The sequence below is a fragment of the Python bivittatus genome, unplaced genomic scaffold (assembly GCF_059951505.1).
Source record: "Python bivittatus isolate LINGU-HERP-01145 unplaced genomic scaffold, Pbiv_v1 ctg000320_np1212, whole genome shotgun sequence".
Lineage (NCBI taxonomy): Eukaryota > Metazoa > Chordata > Lepidosauria > Squamata > Pythonidae > Python > Python bivittatus.
In genome coordinates, this window is record NW_028277052.1 from 13,404,640 (window position 1) to 13,424,620 (window position 19,981).

Sequence of the window (19,981 nt, forward strand, 5' to 3'; positions counted from 1 at the left end):
AATGAGGGCTTATACTTATATTTTCCCTTGGAGTATGTGTTAACCCTTTCCACATTTTGTATGGAGAAGTTCTACACAATTACATTATTATGAGCACAGAAAATCTTCTTGTGTATGTCAGGCTTATAGGTGGTACAAGGAAATATGTTTCTTATACTACATAGCCTGTAATTGCAACATTAATTCTTAGACTGTCACTAGAGAGAAAGAAAATCTTTCCACATAAGAAAAGTAATTTTTTTGGTGGTCTGGAACCAACTATACTGTACCAGCTGCATTACTACATAAGCCAGGATCTAAAGTGCTGATTTATAAACTGTCACTGTAACTGCGATGTAAAACAAGTGATAAAAGTACAACCGTTTTACATGTTTAGATTCTCCCCCTTCGTTGTCATAATTGAGAACTCTTCTTTATAGAACAAATGTCAACTTCTGGCAACCAAAACTTGCAGTGAAGAGGAAGAAAGAGCGACTGCAGACTTTCTTTGACGTTCATTCATTCATTCGTTCATTCGTTCATTCGTTCATTCGTTCATTCATTCATTCATTCATTCATTCGTTTGTTCATTCATTCATTAATTCATTCATTTTTCTTGAAAGATCTCCCAGCACATGAACAAGTGTAATCTCCAGCTGCTGTTGGCTTGCTCTCATTTTAGGAATTTACCCTTGGCAAATCCATTCCAACTGGCAAGAAGTAATTCATTTCCTGTCAACATTCCTTGCAACACTAAACATTTACCTCCTTGAAGCTGACTGAAAGCCGGAGCAGCTGTTTTCAAGCAAATATGTCTCTCACATTGTGGATTCATATTGAGCATTTGTCCATCAGAATTCCTTTACCATGTCAGTCTTAGATTAAAGGGGACCACAGGTAGGAAGCATCTTTAGTGCCTTCCTGCCTTTCTGTGTTTGCTAAAAAAGGAAAGAAAAAAATATATGTCTTTTTGGAATGATTTTTCTATCGTATGAAAATTTGCACTCTAGTGCCTATTGGTCAGTAGTGCTACATACAAACTTCATGGCACTATTTTCAGCTTTTTGGTGGATAGTTGAATAAGATTTCTCATTACAGCCTTGCCTTCCCAAGTCCACTGATCCAGGTTGTTAAGTGGGTTGTCTGACCTTTTTCCATATTTAGTTGTTTAAAGTTTAGGAGAACATCACAACCTCCCAGTTGACCCCTAGAACGCAGAGACACTAAACTGTGAAAGTGAAAATGAGAGTAAAAGTCAATAGTCATGCACTGTTTTGCTTTATAAAGATACTATGCAAGGATGCTAATTTTCTGCTTTGAGAATCCCCAATTTGTACAATTGGACAAGGTCATAACTTTTGCAATTTATAGCATAAATCTTAAGACTAAAGGTTAGTATTTTATGCTTGTGATATTTTATTATTTATATCTATCTTTCATGCAATGATTCTAGCTTTCATACTTTTGATAAATGTATTTGGGAAAATAGCAGGATATTCAACTAAAAGTCCAATTCAGAACTGATTGCAATAGGTAAAAATCCTTTCATTAATTCATTAACCAATTATAATAATATATTAATTATATTGGGTTCCTTATCCTATGTGAACCTTAGGGTTCACATATAACCACTTTAAATATAAATTTAAATATAACCACTTTAAATATAAATAAAATATATAAAGGGGATCTCTTTGGATCTTGAATTATGGCAGTCTTTAAACTTTACCCTTTTGGGCAAGGTTAGTACTTTAAAATAAATGTATTACCTCCATACACAAACACAGAGAGTGGAACATCTATTATATTTCCAAACAGGGAATAAAGTTTTTCCCCTTCCTTCCTTCCTTCCTTCCTTCCTTCCTTCCTTCCTTCCTTCCTTCCTTCCTTCCTTCCTTCCTTCCTTCCTTCCTTCCTTCCTTCCTTCTTGGTGGGAATCTTCAATTCTGAGGATATATTTTAAAAGATAGTTTTTCCCTTAACTTTTGGAAACAGCGAAAGGGAGTTAAGAATGCTGACTGGGACAGTTAAGGGGCCAGATGGATTTGAAAGAATTTTTTCCCCCCAACGGACTGTTTTAAATTTTATAAAAATATAGCAGGTGATTCTGGACTTAATTGTAAGAAAACCTATTGTCGGAAAGTTTTGGCTCTGAAAATAAACAAAAGAGAAGACTGGTCTTTGAAGGTCAACTAGAGGGAACCAGAGAGCAATTAAAGGAAAAGATACATTCTAACATAATGGAGGAACATTGTCTTACTATAGAAAAATTTAAATCTGTTTGGGAACAATGTGTTCAAGACTTATTTTTAAAATTGGATCTAACAGAGGTCATGGAAGAAGAAAAAGATTCTACTGGATAAAACAGAAGCTGAGGATGATTTGAATTAAGAGTTTAAAATGCACTTTAAAGAAATCCCAGATTATAAAGGTGATATGGAAGATATGGAAAAAGAAGTTGTGGATCTGCAAATGGACTTAAAGATGTTTGATTACAAAAGTGACTTGGAGAAAGAAGTTGTAATGGATATACAAATTTTGTTGGCTGATGTTTTAACAATTAAAAGGGATATCAAATCAGAAGAACGAGTTGAAGAGTTATTTTACTTTGGATCCACAGAAGGGAAATAGTCAATCTCTGAATTTGCTTCTGAAAAGAGAGAGGGAGACAATGATAAGAAATCACTATGTGGAACTTTATTTGAAGAAGCAACTGAAGATCAAGCCTCTTAAAAAGAAAAATGGCATTCAAAGTGGACTTATTTGACCAGGGTTAAATTGTATAAGTTTTGATTTTGGGTTTTTATTATTGGAATCTTTTTTCTGACCAAGACTGCAAGACAGTGTAAATCTTTTTTTATATAGGGATGAATCTTTTATTTCCTATGTGTTAGAGAAAGTTAGAGGTTAGTGTATAAAAGGGACCTACTGAATCTAATTTAAAACATATATGTTATCATTGATATTCTTTGTGCTTATGTGGAGATATATATATCTTATATATATATATAACTTAGAGAAAGTTGTGAGTTGTTTAAGCTTTAGTAGTTTAAGCTTAAAACATATGGGTTATTATTACTGGTACTTTTAAAGTTTTTGCTGTGTAAGAGTAATCAATGATTTTTTAAAATAATTTGGTTATTGTTTAGTTATGAGAAATGAGAAGAAGAGTTTCTTTTTCTGTAACATCAGAGAAGGTGTTAAGTTACTGTAAATGCTTATATTTGTCTGGAGAGAGGGGGAAGTCACTTTTTATGTCTTTCTTTTCCCTTTCCCTTTTCTCTTTCTTTCTTTCTCTTTTTTTCTTTCTCTCTCTCTCTCTCTCTCTCTTTGGTTTGTATATCTTTTCTAATTATGTATTAGCTTTTAATTATGTAAAATTCTAATGAAAATATTATGGGAAAAAAAGAGTTTTCCCAAATTTGAATTATATAAGGTGCATATCTATTGGGTACTACCAAATTTTGTATGACTCTCCTTAATGAAAATTCTCCTTCTTGGGCCCCTCAAGAATATTCATTTATGAATTCATTCATTCATTCATTCATTCATTCATTCATTCATTCATAAAGTTCTGTAACTTTATTTAGATGGACTGTATTAGGACCAAAATATAATAAATTTCAACTAATGCAAAATTCTAGGATATGACATTTGAAACCTTTTTCTCAGGCTAAACTGATATTGGGGTAATCCAGATCTCAGAATTAATTAAAACAAAACTATTACTGTATATTGAAAATGTAGATAAAAGCTGGGATTAATACTTTGGATTATTAGTAGATGAAAATTATGATTTTCTATCATTTTTAAACCACAAATATTATTTACTAAGTATGGCTCAAGTGGCAGTACTTACAATTAAAACATATATTGGCACCTCAATATGTACCTGTAGCATTTTCAGCCTTAGAAACAGCTAAGCTGTTGCTGCTGCTACTACTCCTACTATTAAATCCTATTACACAGAGACACACAACCCTCATATAATTTCTCTTTATAAAGTTTGGTTTCTGATAAATCAGCTTGATATGCAAACTTTAATGGCTGAATGGAATAAAGAATTGGAGCTTCCTATTTTGTCTAGACAATGGGAAGAGGTATTAACTTTAATACTAAAAGCGCCAATAGATTTTAGACTATATTAGACTCAATAAAGAAGGATATTTTGGACTTAAAAGACTACCTTGCATTTGTAAAGAAAAGCCTTGAATAAATCATGTTGTTGTTTCATTTAAACATATGTTTGTGAAGTGTTACACAACTGTTCTACTGTATTTTGGGAATACATTATTACCCATATTTAATATTTTCAGACATTATATTCTTTTGAACTATATTTCTATTCTATAGAAACTGACATTTCAAAAAAGACCATGAATTCTCTGTGCCCTACTTAAGCTAAAAGACTTATTCTTCAGCTTTGGAAATATAAATATATGTTCCTGGCTACGTAGTGATCTACAAAGTGGATGTTTTTAGCAATTTACGAACAAATTACTTATCAAACTAAAAGAGCTATGGTTGATTATAATGGAATATGGGTATCATTCATTGAAATGTATAAGTAGAACTTTTTAGATATGTACATGTATCCATGTATATGACCCTTGGGTGTCTTTTTTTTTTCCTTTCTTTTTTCTTTTTGGTTTTCTTTAGTTTTATTCTTTCTTTCTTTTAAACTTAGTGTCTTGCTTGTTTCATTTTTTGTATTCAATTACTAGAAACACCCCCCTCCCCCCCAAAAAACACCTTAAGAAGAGTGTCTTGGGCAGGATAAGCTCCTGAGTAGGCTGTAGTTCTCTGATAGGTCAGCAATCCAGTCTCACCTAAATGTCTATAGATGTGCTTAGATGGAAACCAGGACCTTCTGGGATCAAAGCTGTATTTTGTTCTCATTCAAATATTGCAATACAGCCTGATCTAGACTGCTTTGTCAGCCTACCTGGGACTACCCAGAGAATTTAACTTGTGGTAAAGCTTGACAATACTTGCTACAGTATCATCTGAACATGGCTTAAAGATACTGAGTCCATTGTCTTGAAACCTGGGTTGGACCTTGACCCTATATTGGCCTATAGTCTGCCAGAACTGTTTAGATCTATTTATTGACAAAGGATTGTCTGATTATGCCTCTTGTGTGTATCTCAGAGGAGGACATCCCAGCCAAGAGGGTGTGACCCAACAGTATCCAGTGTTTCCATTGGCTGTTGGACCTATTCTGTTGACATAGCACCTTTTTGCACTGAACTTCATTTTGTTCTTTTCCTGACTGAAGTTGCATTGTACAGGGTGACCTTCATTTTCCTTGGGTCCAGAGAGCTTCTACTTGATGTATCCAATAGACTTAGCAAAAAGCTTGTAGTTAAATCCTATCAGATAGACCAAATGTGCTTGAGACATGGGCAGATTCAAATGCTGTCTTTTACTTAAGCTCATAGAAAGCAAAGCTTGACTTTTGTCCAGTTGTGCTGCTTAGACATAAGCTTTTCTTCTGAAAAGATTAGGGCCATCTTTATGTCCCGCGATCCCAGCTAAAGATAAACTGCTGCAAAACAAAAAGATTGTGACAACTTAGGGCTTTTGAGATCCTGTTACTAGTTTGCCATCCTGTCAAAAAACTGGATATATATATATCCTTTATTCAAAGAGATAAGAGAGAGAGAGCACACAGGAGAAGTGCTGTCATCCAGCCAGTTTTATGCCCTCTTGAACTTTTCCTGCTTATTAAATTTAATGGTGAAGTAGCTGATCGATGGAAAAACCTGGCGGCTGCAACATGTGTTTCTTGCATCTCCAGAGAGTGGATTTTGCACCGGCAGCTAATGTGAAGCTCTACTAACCCTTCCATGTTTGAAATTCACACTCTGTCTCCATTTTTTGTACTGCCATCTGGGGAGGAGATTCTGAAAGATGAGTAGCTATGAATGACCCATGAGATTCAATTTCAAGAGGGTTCCTTCTCCCAGCTGTAGAAGCATTTTTTTTAATCTTATCTAAGTAGCACTTAGCAGGCATTGGCTTAGACAACCTGATTAAGCATGGATGGACCAAACAATTTTCCAGTCTATGCCAGACTCGGATATATTCATTTGGAAGTCTTTTCATATGTGTTTAAATTAAGATATGGAAATGCACACATATTTGACAGGCATTTGATCACAGGCTAGGCATTTGTATATTTGTTTTATTATAGAATATGCATTGGGATATACATTACTTCCCAAAGCATATGTTGTTACAGGCATTCTGCTACAAAGTGCCAAACAATATAAGCCAATATTTGGGAAAGGAGCCAGAAGGATAAGTAAATTCTGATGCGTCCATGTGTTCTGGAAAAGAGAATCAGGTCAGTTTTCTTCTCAGTGTGTTACAGATAAATTCTTCAAGCATTCCTAAAACCAACCCATGTAGGAAAAGAGAGAATCTCTGCTTACCTGAATAAATATATCCAAATAGGATTGTCAATCTTCAAATGCTGCAGAGCAGTTGCCAGTCATAGTGTCAGAAGAAGCCACTTCAGTAAGGAAGTCCAACCTCTTGTTCAGTGCAGGAATCTAATTAAAGCTTCCTTTATGGATGGGCAATTTTTTCTTGGATACATTCAGTAAAACGAAGCTCACCTTCTCCTTTGGTAATTGGTCCCACTGTTGAATGGCTTCTACCCTTAGGAACTTTTTTCTAAGAATCTCCCTTCCTATAATTCAACACTAGCATTCCATGTCCTGCATTCAGGATCATAAAGAATAGCCACTGTCAACCATACTACACCAGCTGGAACCAACTAAGGGAGCTCAACTTCCTTTGATGAGTTTGCCTCTGTCTTGTTCTGCTAGCCATGGCAGATATGGATCACTTCTTTTTGTATCCACACTTTAAAATAAAATGAAGGGATCTATAGTGAAAGAAGAGAAATTCCATTTCAAGTGGCTTGACCTATCAGTCCAGGTAAATGGGCAGGGACACCCAAAACATGTGAAAATTGTACTCTGAGGAACCAGCCAGGAGCAGGAAGGTTCTTCTCTCAGATGGGCTTTGGAAGAGTAGGGTCCTGTCTTTACTTTATCCTTTTTTTCCTCTGCCATTGGAGCCCTTCTCCAGGACTGGTTATAGATACCAGGTATAAGAGGAAGTCCCAATCTTTAGAGAGTTGGAGATCATGGAATTTTATACAGCAATCCAGGTTCTGATGAAAGCTAGATGCAGAGTAGAATTTGTGCTCTTTTATGGATTGTGTTCTGAGCTTTGTGATTTTGTGTTGTGTGTGTTTTTGCAAGAGATCCTGGGCAGAGGGAGAAGCTGACTGAAATAACCTCTTCAGGGAAAAAAAAAAGTTAATTTCATCTTTTTTTAGCCTTTCTCCTTTTGTTTCTTTCGACTTCCCTTCTGTTTTTTGATGCTGCAATACATCATGAAGATTTGAATTCTGGATGAATCAGCGATGCTCATTTTTCAGAAAGTGATCAGCTTTACGCCCATATTCCTATCAGATCAAGCTACTGAAGAAAGGGGATTACCACCTGCATCTTCCTGTTTAAACCAGGGCGGAGAGGCATTTCTCTGAATTAATGTAGCTGGTTTCACCATTACCAAGTCAGCTCATCCAGGGAGCTACAGGGAGGGTATAGTAGCATAGTAGGGGCCAGCTAGTTCCCACCCTTTGTTGGAGCCAGCTGGTCCCAACTGACCACATTCTGTGCACACACTTCATTTTTTCCTTTCCCCCCTTTTTTTCTGTTAGCATCTTGCAACATGAGTGTAATGTGAAATGGTCAAGGAACTTTTGACCATTAAGACCTAGTGTGGTTGTCATTGAATTGTCATTCTTCCACTCTGGAACTATATCTAATGCAGTGAATGCAACCTGTGATCACTTTGCTATTATATCAGCAGCTCAGTTCATATAGACACAAACATCCAGCTGCACAGCTTCCCTTCATCGGGGAAGAAGGGAATGCCTGCCAGTTTATCCAACAAAGATGTTTGTGACTGAGGATGGAGAGAGAGGGGGAAACAATCCTAAAACAAACCTGAGATCAACTGTTTTCTTAACCTTCTTTCCTAAGTGACTTTCCTGGTTTTGATGAATAGGAGGGAGGATACTTCTGTTTACAACCCATAGTTAAGAACGAAACCTGTTGTAGCAAAATATGAGTTAAATACCCAATGATTTGAGTTCATTACACAATGCTACTTATACAGGCTTACATAAACATTTGACTTATGGACAGATCTTGGGAACGGAACTCGTTCTTAAATTGGGGACTACCTGTACTCAGATCTCTTATCTCTTGTAAGTTCAATCCGACTGAAATATTAAGTATATGTTTTTCATCTTAGCACTATGAATGGTTGGGGTTTTTAAAATCTTTTTATTGTTATTATTAAGATTCACACTATATATTTATGCCAAAATATTCTGGGGCTTCCTTATTTTTCCTTTCTTGGCTAGGGGGAATAGATGTAATTACTCTCTGGGCTTCCTCTTCCCCTCCCCTTCCCACCTTACCTATCTCTTTCTTGGCTTCTTCTAGTTCTAATATTCACCTTTCTAGCTTTGATGTTTCTCTCCACTGGGAATTGTGAAGGAAGTACAGGGCAATCTTCGGTAAAGTAGTTTCTAAGACTTGTTTTACAGGCAGCTTGCTATTATTGTTGACCAGAATAGATACAGACCTGTTGTGTTGTGTACAAGTATTGATTTCCCCCCAACTTTCCTGCCAAACTTATTGAAGTTCCAACAACATTGTCCAGGTTTTTCAACATTCTCTATAGTAACCCCACATGACATACCCACACAGTTCTACAAACTATTCAAATCTCATGACGTCAGCATTTTTGCACAGGCTTTGGGCATTCTCAAATGAGATCTTGTAACAAAATGTGGGTTTCATATATGCTCTGATACCTATGGACAACACATTAATTAATAATAGAGAACAAAGTGATTTGAGATGACCCTGTCTTCAAAAATAACTTTATCATGAGAGTCTGTGATTTTGGCCTTCATTCAGGATATTTATTTATTTATTTATTTATTTATGTATGTATGTATGTATGTATTTATTTATTGTTAAACTTGTATGCTGCCCATCTCACCCAACAGGTGACTCTGGGCGGCTCACAATAACAAAAAAGGAAAAAACACCAATCCCTCCAACAATGGCTAAAATCCATAAATAATTAAAATAGAAACATACATTAAAAATGTCCTAACCCCCCCCTGTAAATTTTAGCCCTAAAACCTTCAAGATGCTGGGGGGGAGCCAAACCCATCACCCCACCAGCCATCTCCACAGATGCGGGCCCCCATCCGGCCCCCAGGCCTTCTGGCAGAGCCAGGATTTAACCCCTTTTCTGAAGGCCATGAGGGAGGGGGCACACCGGACCTCGGGAGGCAAGATGTTCCATAGGGCGGGAGCCATGGCAGAAAAGGCCCTCTGCCTAGACCCCACCAATCAAAATTCCTTAACCGGTGGGGTCTGCAACTTGCCCCTTCTGCTGGACCGAGTGGGGCGGGCTGAAATAACCGGGGCGAGACGGCTCCTCAGATAACCTGGTCCTGTGCCATAAAGGGCTTTAAAGGTGATGACCAACACCTTGAATTGGACCCGGAAACAAACTGGCAACCAATGCAGCTCATGCAACAGCGGTGTTATATGTGCCCTCCTAGGGGCATTGAGAACTGTCTGCGCCGCCCCATTCTGCACCAGCTGTAGCTTCCGGATACTCTTCAAGGGTAGCCCCACGTAGAGCGCATTACAGTAGTCCAACCCGGAGGTGACCAGGGCATGAGTGACCATGCGGAGGGCCTCCTGATCCAGGAAGGGGTGTAACTGCCGCACAACATGACGTCGTGCTATGCAGAGTTGCTAGTTCCATTCTTAGTACCTATGTAATATGCAGATTTTTCCATGTTATGGGACACTCCAAAATGAAAAGTTGTAAGCGACAAATGAATAAAAATAAGGGCAGAAGTGTGTGCCTGCATAGTTATCCATATGTTAGAGGAGACTGCCTGTTGAGGATACTTTCCATCACATCCTACCATGAATCATTTTCATGTTCCAGTTGTCATGTGGCAATCTGCATCTTATTCTTTATTGCTGTGTTTTTCTCTAAAATTGTGGCTTCATTTTGTTCTGATTTTTTAAAAGACAAACTTCTATGAATCCTGGGGATGTTCCCACGTTTTGAAAAATGCCTTTTGTTTTTCTGTGGAGTTCTTTTAGGTGCATCCTTGGTGGCACATGGTGGCCACCATTAGAACGTGATGTTCACGATATTCGTGTACTTTGATCTTAGATCTGACCTTAAGAAACTCATAGTGTTTCCTTCAAAGAATGAGAAAGCATTATGAAACCTTTGAATTATTTTCCCAGCTTTGATTAAAGCATGACTATAATAAGATCTGGCTTTACCTTCACATGTTCATTAAAACATCTGTAGAGTGCTCCTCACATTCAAGTATGACCATAGACAGGCTTATTCAGCCTACTGCTGCAAAGTTTCTCCTCCTGCCCTGTCTATATCAAGTCTACTTCTGAATTTATAAGGGGCTAATGTTGATCCCTTGCTGTGCCAATTTAGTTCTTATTGTGAACTTAAATCCATGAATATTAATAAGACCAGATCTAAGGTGGTTGTCTCTAGGAAGAGACAAGCTAGATATAAATGGAGATTGGATGAAGAATCAATAGGTAAAATTAAATCGTACTTAGGTGTGGTCTTTTTAGAATCAAGTTCCTGGATTCCACATTGTAAATGGAGCTCATTAAAAGCCACAGCTAGTTCTAATTCTTTAATGTGCCTTATCAAGCATAACCATGTGGGAACTTTAAGCCATTCTTAAAGTCTATAGTGCAAAAACAGTTCTGATTTTAACACATGGAACAGAATTCTGGGGTTTTATGAATATTCCTATATTGGGCGAAATTCAATCTTCATTTCTGAAATGTATCCTGGGTATGAATAAATGTTGTTGTCTGTGGTTAGGTCCAAGCTGGGAATATTTTCCATACAAAACCATCTTATAATTAAAATATGTAGCTATTGGTTGAAGATCCATTCAGTGGGAAAAGCCTGATTCCCTAAGCTGTGCTTGAAAGAATAGTCCATTGAGATGTTTAAATGTACTTGGGCTCCCCAAGTCACCAAAACCACCTTACAATGTGGATTTTCAATGTAATTCCTAGTACAAGCAGGCCCAAATGCTAAGAAAATTGTCAAGCAAAGGATTTATGATGTTGCTGCCCAAGAGAATATTATATTGCTTAAATGCGCTAAATTTTGCAATGGCTGGCTAGACACAAATGTTTATTTCATACTGAAAAGTATTTAACAATTTGTATGCCCCAACGCCATAGACAAGCTTTTACCAGAGCATGATCTGAACAACTCAAATCTCTGGTTAAGCTTGGGAGACTTTACAGAGTTACTTATCAGAAAAAAATTGTGCATATGTTGTACACGTGCCTTTGAAGTTATTGCTCATATAATTATATGCTCTAGAAAGGGCTGATCAATTAGAATCCCACATAAAATTTAAGAACATTTGGGAGACCAAGTTTAAATTGTACCACTTACTTCAGGAAACCAGCTAGATGGTCATTGGAAGGGCCACCTCTTTTCTGTATAAAATAATGCAGAAATGGAAAGGTCAACTAGCACAGACTGGAGCTGACTGAAGGAGCAATGAAATGATTTGTCCTCTGTTGATACTGATTACAGTTTTAATTGTCTTTCCTTTCCTTGTTGGCATTTTATTGTTTGATGATATGGTTGAAAGACTAATCAATAGAGTATTTATGTTATAATATGTTCTGTTGAGCCCCACAAGCATTAAAGTAGGTTCAAATCACTGAAAATAGCTTACAATGTACATCTCCATAAGAAGACAATAATAATTTATACTGCTTTCTTCTATTTGATGGGAAGTGCCTTACTATCTTGGTTTGAATATTTACAAATCAGGGTATACACTGAGGATATGAAAGATCGCATTTCCATAAGAATGTGCAGGTTTAATGCTTGGATCAGAGACTATCAAGAAATAATAAAGCTATAGAACTAGCCTGGGAAAGAGACAAAGAAATCTAGAAAAGGGGAATTAAAACTACATCTTATTATTATCAAGAAAACTGCATGGATCATCAGGAGCTTGACTGAAAGGGGAGCTTCCTGGTACAAAACATCACAATCTCTTTATTCAGAAACAAATTCCATTGAATTAGAGATTTTTAAAGCATTTGGCTGTGTCATTGTCACTGGATTTACTTTTTAAACTTTATTTGAAAATTTTAGGATGCCTTTTAATTGCTGACAAATACTTGGGACATTGTCTACAGTATGGCAATATCAATAGTTGGTTTCCTGCATGGTTGCAATCACTTTTAGTTAACTGCCATCTATGCACATATTGCTCTACACAAGTTTGCTAAATTCCGGCCTGCAAGGGGTTTACACTTAAAATGAACAAACAAAACAATGTCAACAAGAGAGGTAAGAGAAAGACTAGACTGAATGGCAAAATAAGAAGCAAATGTGAATATACTAATTCATTGCACAAGATGCTACATAGGGTTGGTTCCACCAATTTCAGAATCAACAGTAGAGTTCATGAATAGCTAAGGCTATAAGGAAGAACATAACTATCTGAATAATTTGTCCATAATTGGAGTGCTTTTTTCTTATATATTTATAGCACTTATATATTTAGCAAAGCATCGGCTCATCTATTTAACTTGCCATGATGATTTAAATGGTTTGCTGTGGTTTAGTTTTTAAAATTTGTGGCAAGGCACTTCGATAATAAGATATATGAATAGCCTGTATTTATATTTAGATGTTTGTCTCAAATAAATTAACAGAAAAAATGGTTTTGTAAAAAATAAATAAATAAAAGAACCCAGACACCCGCTCACAGCTTTGCTGATGAAGCATCCCCTGAATCTACATTTCTCTAGAAGAAAATGTTTATCAAGGTTTGCTTGTAATGTGTAGCTCTGCCCTCAAGAGTCTGCCAGCTAATTATCTGCCATGCATTATGTATGATTCCTTGGACTAGTTTACAGGTTTGAGCAGCAATTACTGAGTGACAGAGAAGCATTCCTGTAGACCAGGGAAGAGTTCCGGTTGAGGAAACAACATTCATTTACTTGATTATAGCACTGTGAGGGCTGAAGCTGGCAAGGTGTGGAGCAAGAGGCTCAGACTAGACAATGCTCTTATGTAAACCTGGCATGTGCCTTTCACATTCCAGTCTGGCAAGGGAGTAGCCCAGCATTCATTACCAGAAAACGATGCGAGAAAGAGACCTAAAAGTTAAATTCTGGGGATTCTGTCTCTCTCTCTCTCTCTCTCTCTCACACACACAGAGAGAGAGAGAGAGAGAGAGAGAGAGATTTGGCTAGATTTCTGTGTTAATGGGATTAGGGAGTAGAAATGGAAGTCTTCTGCATAGATATGCTTTAAATTTTCAATAAAGTTTTTCTCTAACCATGCTGAGTCTAGAAGGTTCTGCTAGCTAGTTTCCCAGAGAATTGGAGGATTGGGTGAGTGCTGAAGAGTTAAAAATGAAGCTGTGCTTTCAAAAAGCCTGCTGTCTCAGTGCTTTGCCCTCCTTCCTGTCCACCAGCACCACTACTGCAACATAGGGATGTATATTGATATTGATATTGATATCTATATATACAGTACTGTACAAAAGTTTTAGGCAGGTGTGAAAAAATGCTGTAAAGTAAGAATGCTTTCAAAAATATATATTGTAATTGTTTATGTTTATCAATTTACAAAATGCAAAGTGAGCGAATAGAAGAAAAATCTAAATCAAATCAATATTTGGTGTGACTACCCTTTGCCTTCAAAACAGCATCAATTCTTACACTTGCACACTTTGTACACTTGCACAAAGTCAGGGATCTTGTAGGATTAGAGTCAGGTGTATGATTAATCCATTATACCAAGCAGGTGCTAATGATAATCAATTTCATATGGAGGTTGAAACACAGTCATTATCTGAAACAGAAACAGCTGTGTAGGAGGCTTAAAACTGGGTGAGGAACAGCCAAACTCTGCTACTAAGGTGAGGCTGTGGAAGGCAGATTTGTGTCACAGGTCATACACCATGGCAGGACTGAGCACAGCAACAAGACACCAGATAGTTATACTGCATCCGCAAGGTGTCTCCTAGGCAAAAATTTCAAAGCAGACTGGGGTTTCAAGATGTGCTGTTCAAGCTCTTTTGAAGAAGCACGAAGAAACAGGCAACACTGAGGATTGTAGATGCAGTGGTTGGCCAAGGAAACGTAATGCAGCAGATGGAAGACACATCATGCTTGCTTCCCTTTGACATTGGAAGATGTCCAGCAGTACCATCAGCACAGAACTGGTGGAAACCAGTGGGACCCAGGTACACCCATCTACTGTCCAGAGAAGTCTGGTCAGAAGTGGTCTTTGTGGAAGAATTGTGGCCAAAAAGCCATACTTCCGACATGGATACAAGGCTAAGCAACTCAATTATGCATGAAAATATAGGGACTGGGGTGCAGAAAAATGGCAGCAGGTGCTCTGGAGTGATGAGTCAAAATTTTAAATATTTGGCTGTAGCAGGAGGCAGTTTGTTCACCGAAGGGCTGGAGAGTGGTACAATAATGAGTGTCTGCAGGCAACAGTGAAGCATGGTGGAGGTTCCTAGCAAGTTTGGGGCTGAATTTCTGCAAATGGAGAATGGTGGGACCACCAATGCTGTCCTTAATGCTGAGAAATACAGACAGATACTTATCCATCATGCCATACCATCAGGGAGGCATGTGATTGGCACCAAATTTATTCTGTAGCAGGACAATGACCCCAAACATACAGTCATTGTCATGAAGAACTATCTTCAGTGTAAAGAAGAACAAGGAGTCCTGGAAGTGATGATTTGGCCCCCACAGAGCCCTGATCTCAACATCATCCAGTCTGTCTGGGATTACATGAAAAGACAGAAGGATTTGAGGGAGCCTACATCTACAGGAGATCTGTGGTTAGTTCTCCAAGATGTTTGGAACAACCTACCTGCCGAGTTCGTTCAAAAACTGTGTGCAAGTGTACCTAGAAGAATTGATGCTGTTTTGAAGGCAAAGGGTGGTCACCCCAAATATTGTTTTGATTTGGGTTTTTCTTCTGTTCACTCACTTTGCATTTTGTAAATTGATCAACATAAACAATTACAATATATATTTTTGAAAGCATTCTTACTTTACAGCATTTTTTCACACCTGGCTAAAACTTTTGCACAGTACTGTATATCTATATCTATTCATTCCCCTATGTAGTGTGCTTGATTACACAGGACTGGGCAGATGGATGAAAACTATGATTATGCAGTATCTGTAGTCATGTGGTTGCTGGATATAGCATTTCCTTTACTTGGAAACCCCAAGTCAGTCCCCTATTCCAGATTTAGTGGCTCAACCTTCATTTTTTTTAGCTGCTAAAGCAACATAGAAGCCAGCCCATGCAATATTTTTCAAGACTATAAATTCTCAGTCCTTCCCATTTTTCACTTGATCACTTGTTCTTCCATTAATGGTAGCTGACACACTGCCTGAAATAGGTTTTGTTAAGTTCCTGACTATTCTCCATCAGAATTAACATTTGGAAAAAGATCTCCTCCTGGAAATTAAGAGGCAGTTCTTAATTGGTGCTGATAATTTTTTTTTTCTTCAAACAAGTATTTATCTTTTTCAGACAATCTGGAATACTGAAAGCAGTTTCCTAGATAGACTGTCATTTCAAGTTATGCCTTTTTTAGTCCATTTTTTCCCCATACACTTGAAATTGTTGAGAAAGATCAAAGCTGCATCCTGTTGAAATCTATCTTATATAAACCTGATTGACTGCAAGAGAAATAGACCTGGCTTAACCCCGAAATCTGCAGCCTTTACACAGACAATCTATTTGTTTAAAACTCCTATTCACTAAAATAATAAATCTCCTCCCCTACCTCCAGCAAAATAAAAGGGAAGTCCTAATGTATTTTCAGTATAGAAGATACAAGTGAATATTTACATAAATGGAAACAGGAAGGTTTTGCCTAAAATGGGGATTGTTAGCCGACAATGAAATGTTTCACTTATATACCTGAGTGGAAAGTGATCTAGAAAATAAATACATTCCTTGGTTGTTTATTAAGTGCAACTTTCTCTTTCTCTTCCCCTACCCCTCTCTCCCATTTCCTCTTTTTAGACAGAAAACCTCTTCATGAAATAAAACCCCAAAGTAAGTTTCTCTCTTGTATATGTGTTTTCTAAGAGCCCATTTAAATATATATATATATATATATATATATATATACACATATATATACATATACTGTATATTTATTAAAGTGTCAGGCTAACTGTAAAGCCAATGACTCAACTGAAAGAAGATACAAAACTAATGTTTGCAGAAATCTGTTTTCTAACTGCTTCAAAGTTTTCTTGCCCTACCAAACAGGCATTCTTACAGAACTTCAGATTTTTTTTTGAGGGATGTTGGTAGACAGTGCTTGTGAGTGTAGTTTCTTGTTGCAAGATGGTTGAAATGGTTATTGCTTCTGTTGTGTCCCTCCTACCCCATTGTCTATCAACCCATAGCCTCCTCTGCCACCCGTTTCTCCTGTTCAGGAAACATGGGGTGGGTTTTCTCCTACGTCAGGGAAATAATTTGTTACATATGTCTTTCCTTTGTGTGAAGCCTCTGAGGAGTTATAAACTATGGGAAAGAGAGATGACACTCACATACATCTTTCTGTCATGTCAGAACTAAGATATGTGCAAGAGCCCTGCATCTCATCTTTGAAATGTTCACTGTTTCTTTTTTTCCCTTTATCTGTTGGGACCATGTCCTTCCTGTCAAATGGAGAAAAAAATGAGGGAGGAGGAAACATGAAGAAGCCATTTCATAGGTCTCTTTCTATGTGATCATTGATCACATGGAAAAGGAAAGAGAAATCTGCTCCAAGATCAGTGAGTTGAGTAGCTTTGTCAACCCTCCCCACCCTATTCTTTGGTGTTAGATGGAAGTCTGTAGAGGAAGTGTTCAACCTTTTGATTGAGCAGACAATCATTCAGAGTAGGCAAATGTAAATCAAATCAAAATTATTTTGTATGTTCTAGCTCTACTCTGTAGGTTTTATTTAGTAAGTTTTATTTAGTTTGGGTCACTGACCTGTAATAAGAACTTGTTTTAATTTAGTTTAATACATGTATTCAAGCATAAATATATTTCAATATTTGAACTTCTTCTGATTTTTGTGATACAATTCCTTAATTAAGTTATACACCAAAAATGTATGTTCTAGGAAGAAAGCAAATACAAAGTGAGCATATTCATGAAAAGAAAATTGGAAAAACTCATAGTATTAGTGGGAACTATTTTACACAAATGTATATATTTGCACTTCAGGAGGAAAAAAATATTGGGATGATATTCGTGAAAACACAAATGTTCAGGTAGCCGTTTTTTTTAAATAAAATGATGCTAAAACACGACAAGCTGTATTTAAACTTGGAAACATAAGACAGTGAGTCAGACTAAAACTGAGGAATTCATGTTTCCTTCTAGTAAACATTCTGGTATGAATAGTTTAAAACAGCGTTCGAGAGCTCTCCCTCGGGTCCCTTTCAAATACTGTGGGATTTAGCACAAATGGGACCTTTTTAAGACTCTGAGATATCCAGTAATAGGAGTTTCATTTGAGAATACAGAATCTTTTTATGCCAATGTATTTTTTTTCTCCTTTTTTTGTGGGGGAGGGGGGTGTCAATTGCCAAAAAAAAAAATGCTTCAATCATTCTTGGGTTTATCTTTTTTAAGGGATCAGTTAGAATGCCATGAATGAAAAGTCTTGACTTGATTCATCCAATCATGTCAAATACTGAACCATGCTTTGCATGGAACCTCTCCATGTGTAGGGCCTCCCCTCTCTTAAATTCTCCCCTTTCCTAAAAATGCCTTGGGTGTGGAGAACTACAATGTGTTGGGGGAAGATCTGAAATTCAGCATTCTGTCTTGTGGAAGTTCTATTAGCTCAAACAATCCTCCTTGAAGATGTTTCCGTTGCCATAGCTGCACCAGAGAAAAAAATAACAGAATCCAGCTGCACATGGTAACAAATGAATCTCACCCCAAAAGGAAAAGATATACAATATTTTAATAATCTATTTGTGTAGGAGGAAAAAAGCCTTACATTCAGAACAGCCAAATAAATAAATAAATAAATAAATAAATAAATAAATAAATAAATGATGATGATGATTCAGAATGTTGTTTTGTTTAGGAGAAAAACAGTCAAATAGGGCTGCTTTGAAAATGCTCATGATTTCCTTTCAACCCTACTAAAGCATTTGGCTTTAGTTAATAATTAGTATTAGCAGGGAAGGGAGGGAAAACAAGAGCATGCTAAATAACTTCCTTTACCACCAAGTCAATGTTCTTGTTACTCTGCAAAATGAAATTTCTGCCATTTTTTTGGGGGGGGGGGATTTGTGTCCTTGTGCAGTTCCTGCACAATTTAGAATCCTGGGGGGAAAAACATCAGACTTCTAAAATTTTCAGAGATCAAAACAAGGAATGGAGAGAAATAAAGTTACTGTACTGATTCTCTTCTTACATTGTTCATTTTATCCCAATTCAGGAGTGAATGATTTTTAAGAACTGTGGGCACCCATGTTGGTAGTGTAACATAAGGGAAGATGGACATCTTTGGGGGGGCGGAGTTCTTGGGAGGGCAGTGGCTTAACATGCCATCAAACTTGGGATAGTCCAAGGCTAAGTTTGCAATGTCATGTTCGAACGGCCTTTCTCCATGGAAAACAGTAATGTTCTCCCAGGACCATAGAGAATTTGAGAGCTCTGCTTTGCAGATATTTCGCATGTCTCAAATATTTTTGGAGCTGCTGTTCTAACTCTTACAGAGTTTTTAATCTGTAATTGATTTGCCATATTGGGCATCACCCCATTTTGCACCTGGTTTAGGCTAGTGGACTTCTGGATTTTAGTCAGCAAGAGAACAAGGATCATCTCTCAAGCCCCAGCTCTAACCTCTCTTTGATTGTAATGCACTTGGTAGCTCAACAGTGTGTCAGATTGTCTAACTGATTGCAAGCTTTTTGTTTATCTTCTTCTCATCTCCAGCATCATGATTGGATCCTTAAAGAGGGTCAGCTAAATTGCTGAGGTCGATTTTAGTTCCTTTAGCTCCTGGGGGAATTAAACTATTTATTCTGAACTGGGAGATTAGAGGTGTGTTTTATAAATAAAGCTTGTTGCTGGCTTTTGAATTGAGTGGGTATTAGGTTTGAGGCCATATGAATCATCATTGATGCAAAATCAAAGTTAATTATTAAGATAATTGCAAAACAACCAATTGTAGTAAATAGGCTTATATATAATCCTCCCTGGCTTTAGAACTCTGTTTCTCACATGGCAGAACTTCTCCATGGGGAGACAAGGGAAGGTCTGAGTGGAGAAGTAGATTTCCATGTTTAGCAGCTACCGAAGGGAATAGTAGGAAGAAGAAAGATTGCAAGAACTGGGTGTAATTGTTCTTATCTGGGAGAGAATGAACAGTGAATTGGAGGCGATGTGTACCCTGCACAGCTTGTGCAAAACTTTATTACAAATGAGATAATTTAATCAATTATGCTTCCTAATGTATTAAACCCAAATGTTTCATTTTGTGCTCCTACACTTCTTAATTTATCTTCAGGTATTTTTATAAAACTTAATCATGCTTAATAAAAACTTCATTACCATAAAAGAATGCTTTCAGATAAATGTCTTTAATGGTGTCAGGAAGCACAATTAAATGCAGACAAAGTTCAGGGATAACATCAAATGATAGTTTGATAGCTCTGGGCTTATGTATTCCTTTCCCCCTTCATGCCGTCTTCTCTCCTCTCTTAATCTGAGGAACCCCTAGTTGAGGAATTTTGTTTTGTGCCTAACTTGACAAAGCAATTAGAAACCAGAG

The 19,981-nt window shown here is 37.2% G+C and overlaps 1 protein-coding gene across 6 annotated transcripts in view; it reads left to right on the forward strand.

Annotated features, from left to right (window-relative positions):
* The window catches only part of UNC5D (unc-5 netrin receptor D), a 417,169-nt gene that overhangs the window by 236,150 nt on the left and 161,038 nt on the right, over nucleotides 1-19,981 (forward strand). For 5 of the 6 annotated variants that reach the window (XR_015795854.1, XM_088139128.1, XM_088139129.1 and 2 more), the window contains exon 8: nucleotides 16,210-16,242. The exons of the other annotated variant lie outside the window; for it this stretch is intronic. Coding sequence is in view for 4 of the 5 variants with exons in the window: in XM_088139128.1 (XP_087995254.1) it covers nucleotides 16,210-16,242 (33 nt within the window). In the remaining variant the exon portion in view is untranslated. The remainder of the gene's footprint in view (nucleotides 1-16,209; nucleotides 16,243-19,981) is intronic. 6 annotated transcript variants of the gene reach the window in all.